This window comes from Malania oleifera, chromosome 13 (assembly GCF_029873635.1).
Source record: "Malania oleifera isolate guangnan ecotype guangnan chromosome 13, ASM2987363v1, whole genome shotgun sequence".
NCBI classification, from domain to species: domain Eukaryota; kingdom Viridiplantae; phylum Streptophyta; class Magnoliopsida; order Santalales; family Ximeniaceae; genus Malania; species Malania oleifera.
In genome coordinates, this window is record NC_080429.1 from 33,964,530 (window position 1) to 33,968,333 (window position 3,804).

Below are 3,804 nucleotides of genomic sequence, written 5' to 3' on the forward strand. Positions count from 1 at the left end.
TAGCTTATAATCTTTCTTGCATTATTTGACGATACAAGTTTTAGATGTTGTCTCACCATAACTTGTTTTGGAACTTCTTGCATTGCAAAGATAGCTATCAAAGAATCTGTCTAAAATTTTCATTCTTAAATGTGTTTCTTTCATGGATTTTTGGTTGTGCAAACTCATTTGTTGGGTTGAAACATGGAAGAGCATTATCTATTAGTCCACACAATGGTAATCAATCATCACTCAAATCTTACTCTATAACCAAATCTTATAAGTATTTACATACAATTCTACCTCCACTACTCAAGTCTATATGTACTTTTTACAACCCCTTCTTCTTTGAAAGACTAATAGAGGGGTTGGAACAATTACAACTCAATGTTGTGACTAAAGCGCCACCTAAGTGAGTTGTAATTTCATATATCAATTTTCTCCTAAATGGCTACCTACTAGGTTTCCATGATGATATTGTATTGTGTAACCTTACCTATTTGAACTCACACTAAATAGTCAATTATGGGTCACAACTGTTTATATTTGACCTGTAGTTGACTCACTTGTAACTTGTCCAATCCGCCCATTTGCCACCTCTAAGAGTATCTCTTCTCCATTGTTCATTTTCTTCATCTATGCTTGTGAAGCCTTCAATGTTGTACGCTTTTGTTGGTTGCTCCGTTTCTTGGTCCATGCTTGTGAATTCTTTGATGTTGAATGTTGGAACATAATCTCTCCGGTAGTGTAAGTTCGAATACCATTCCAAATTGATGATAACTTTAGTTTGTTACTCCTCCTTACAGCCATTGGTCGACAAAATAAGTTCTTTGGCAGCTTAAGAACCTTAATTGAGCACGTTTTGTCTAGATCTGGAACCCCATGATATTGGGAGGGGAGATCAATGATGAAGTGTCCATATTCATCAGTGACTCCTTGTGCTAAAGTTGATTCCTCATTTTCTCCCTTGTTATTGCATGTTACACCCACCAATACACCTACAAAGATTTTAAAAACTTGAATAAGCACATATGCCTTATAGCCTTGAAGCCATTCTTTTCTCATGATAATGAAGCCTTAGGGACAATCACACAAAGTCAATTGTAAAGCTCAGATGTGATCTTTGGGGAATATATGGATTGCTTTTCTATTTAAAAAAAGGAATACAATATTCTTAACTCTTATAGATTATATGAAAAATTAAGAATTAATTACACTATAGTCCTAATTAAACAATCATCAAAGCTTCGCTTTGGTTCTTAAACTTTAATTTGTTGCATTGGCAGTTCCTTTTGGGCTTTGTGACAACTAATTATATATAGTTTGGTCCTAAATTGCATGCTTACATTAATAATTGAAGAAATTATTAGCTAGCTTATTCTCTCTAATCAGGCCAAATTTTAAACAACCAATCAAATTCTTGGCTTTGTTGTGGAATATTTTGATTGAAGTGATAATTATATATCACTTAAAAATTTCCTAAATTCAAAATTTTGATTGATTATCCAAAATATGATGTGAATATTTGATCATTTAGTCTAACCTAGTAGATTTTTCAAAACTTTACTCATCATTTTTTTTTCTTGCTCATTTTGTACCCTAATCAATGCCTACAAAAAGATACAAGAAAACTACATAAAACTACTGAAAACACCAACTGTTTACAACAACATATATATATATATATATATATATATATATATATATATATATATATATATATATATGCAAGTACCTTGATAATTGTTTGGACATTTACTTTTTGCATACTTCCTTTTCATTTGATCAAACATTTAATAAAAAAGCAATGAGCATTTTCATGGTAAAATTTAGAAACAATTAATTATTCATATGAACTATACATTATTATGGATTCATAAAAAAAATTCAATTTATTTTTTAGTTTATTATAACATTATTATTTTTATGTAACTAATTATAATTAAATATAAAATCAGCAACAGGCATTTTGTAAAACAAACCTAAACTTTGTGTTCATACGAGTGTGCGTGGGTGTATATATAATATAGGTTCATTAATTCATATATATATATATATATATATATATATATATATAACGAACCTGAAAGGGGCTGTGGAAGATGATGATGAAGGTGATGAGGTTGATGATGACGACGATGAAGATGAAAGCGACGCTGACAGAGAAGTGAACCAGTGACCAAGACGGTGGAAAGCTTCTCCTCTCCATAGCCTGCCATCTCCACCCACTCTTCTCGGCCGTCCATCAGTTCCGACGACACCGATGCAGCTGGGTCGTCCATGATATCCCCTAGGCCTGCAGCCAGCTCCGACGACGTCGTCCCGAGGAGAGAGAGCAAGAAGAACAACACAAAGGCCATGAGGAGATCATTAAGGTAGCAGCTGCCACGAAATCTGCTCATCATCTCTTTTGTACGTGTTGCCAAAAATGAAACGTAAGGGGGAGGACGGGCAACGGTCCAACGGAGTGCTCTTTAATTTATAGGCCCCTGCATTGTTCGTAACTTCCATCATATGCCCCTCCCAATGCTCCATATTGCAACTTTGACCTCCAGGGTTGAGTTCTTGGACGGTCAAACATCTTATGACGTGTCCTTTCTCTCCAAAAGTATACCATATTTCTAGAATTACCCATGTCACCTCCCAAGTCCCAACCGTAAATTAGGGCTAAATTTAAACATTTAAATTTGAAATTCAAATTCTATGTATTTAAAAATAATTTTTTTATTTTGTTTTAATTTTTAACAATGTAAGTTTCGAAGACAATAATAACCATTTCTGTTTCAGTTGCATTTCTTTCTTCTTTTCGGATTGATTTTTATGAACTATATGAGACCTAAATAATATATTTTAATTAATTTTCAATCTATTTCGTCTCAATCATAAATGTAAAAATGACCCATTTTTACAAGGAATACTTGAGAGAAATTTTTTTTTTTTTTTTGGGTTTTTTTTTTGCCAGCAATTTGATGTTGTTTACATTTTTTATTGCCGTTTTTAGTCCCCAACCAAAGTCACTTTAAATTCATTATATCCTCTAAGACAAAGTGGACTTAATTTGATAATATGTTGCTAATGCTACAGTATAGGACCATTAGCTGGCTTTAATAGTTCGTTTGAATTAAGAATTTTGTTTGCAGGAAGGAAAACAACAAAAAGGAAGAAAGAAATTCATCTTTCTTTATATTTTCTCTCTGTATTAAATATTGCTAAAAAGAAAAAAAATATTTTAATGTGATTAAAAATTAAAAACATCAAGTTTTAGTAATAGGTAAAATTAAACTTTTGTCAATTGATATAATTTTTAATCTTCTTTTTATTTTTAATAACCAAATATATATAAAAAAAGTAAATTTTATAATTTTTTTTCTTACCCCATGTTTGGAGGACTTGGATAAAATAGAATATAAAACTATATTAAAATTTAATTTTAAGGTCTAAAATTCATACTCTCACACACAACGTTAACATTTTTTAAATTGTAAACAAAATCTAAATGTTATGTGAAGCAATATATATCCCAAATGCAATCGGGTCAGTTTAAGTGGTAAGAACGACTTGTGACTTTGGTGACCTTAAGGTCACAGGTTCGATTCTCTCTTGAAACATTACGCCGGTAAATTACCAAGGGTGCGTCAATAAGGGAGCAGCTTTTACCTCCCTGATTTGGTGCTGCACTATAGTGCCTAAAGTAGCACGATAATAACTGGAATCCCTAGGTTATCAATATTCGGAACATGTTGGGAGGAAGGAAACAACTTTAGGAATTGAAAGGGTTATTTTTCTTTTGGAAGTGATAATGCAAAGAGGGACTTATTAGGTGCA

The 3,804-nt window shown here is 32.2% G+C and overlaps 1 protein-coding gene across 1 annotated transcript; it reads right to left on the reverse strand.

Annotated features, from left to right (window-relative positions):
- Nucleotides 1-228: 228 nt before the first annotated feature.
- Nucleotides 229-2,381, reverse strand: LOC131145795 (uncharacterized). Its single transcript, XM_058094981.1, has 2 exons — nucleotides 2,063-2,381; nucleotides 229-977 (listed from the first exon to the last, which is right to left on the reverse strand). The coding sequence occupies exons 1-2, from the start codon at nucleotides 2,379-2,381 to the stop codon at nucleotides 616-618; spliced, it is 681 nt and encodes a 226-aa protein (XP_057950964.1). The 3' UTR covers nucleotides 229-615.
- Between the last annotated feature and the right edge of the window lie 1,423 nt (nucleotides 2,382-3,804).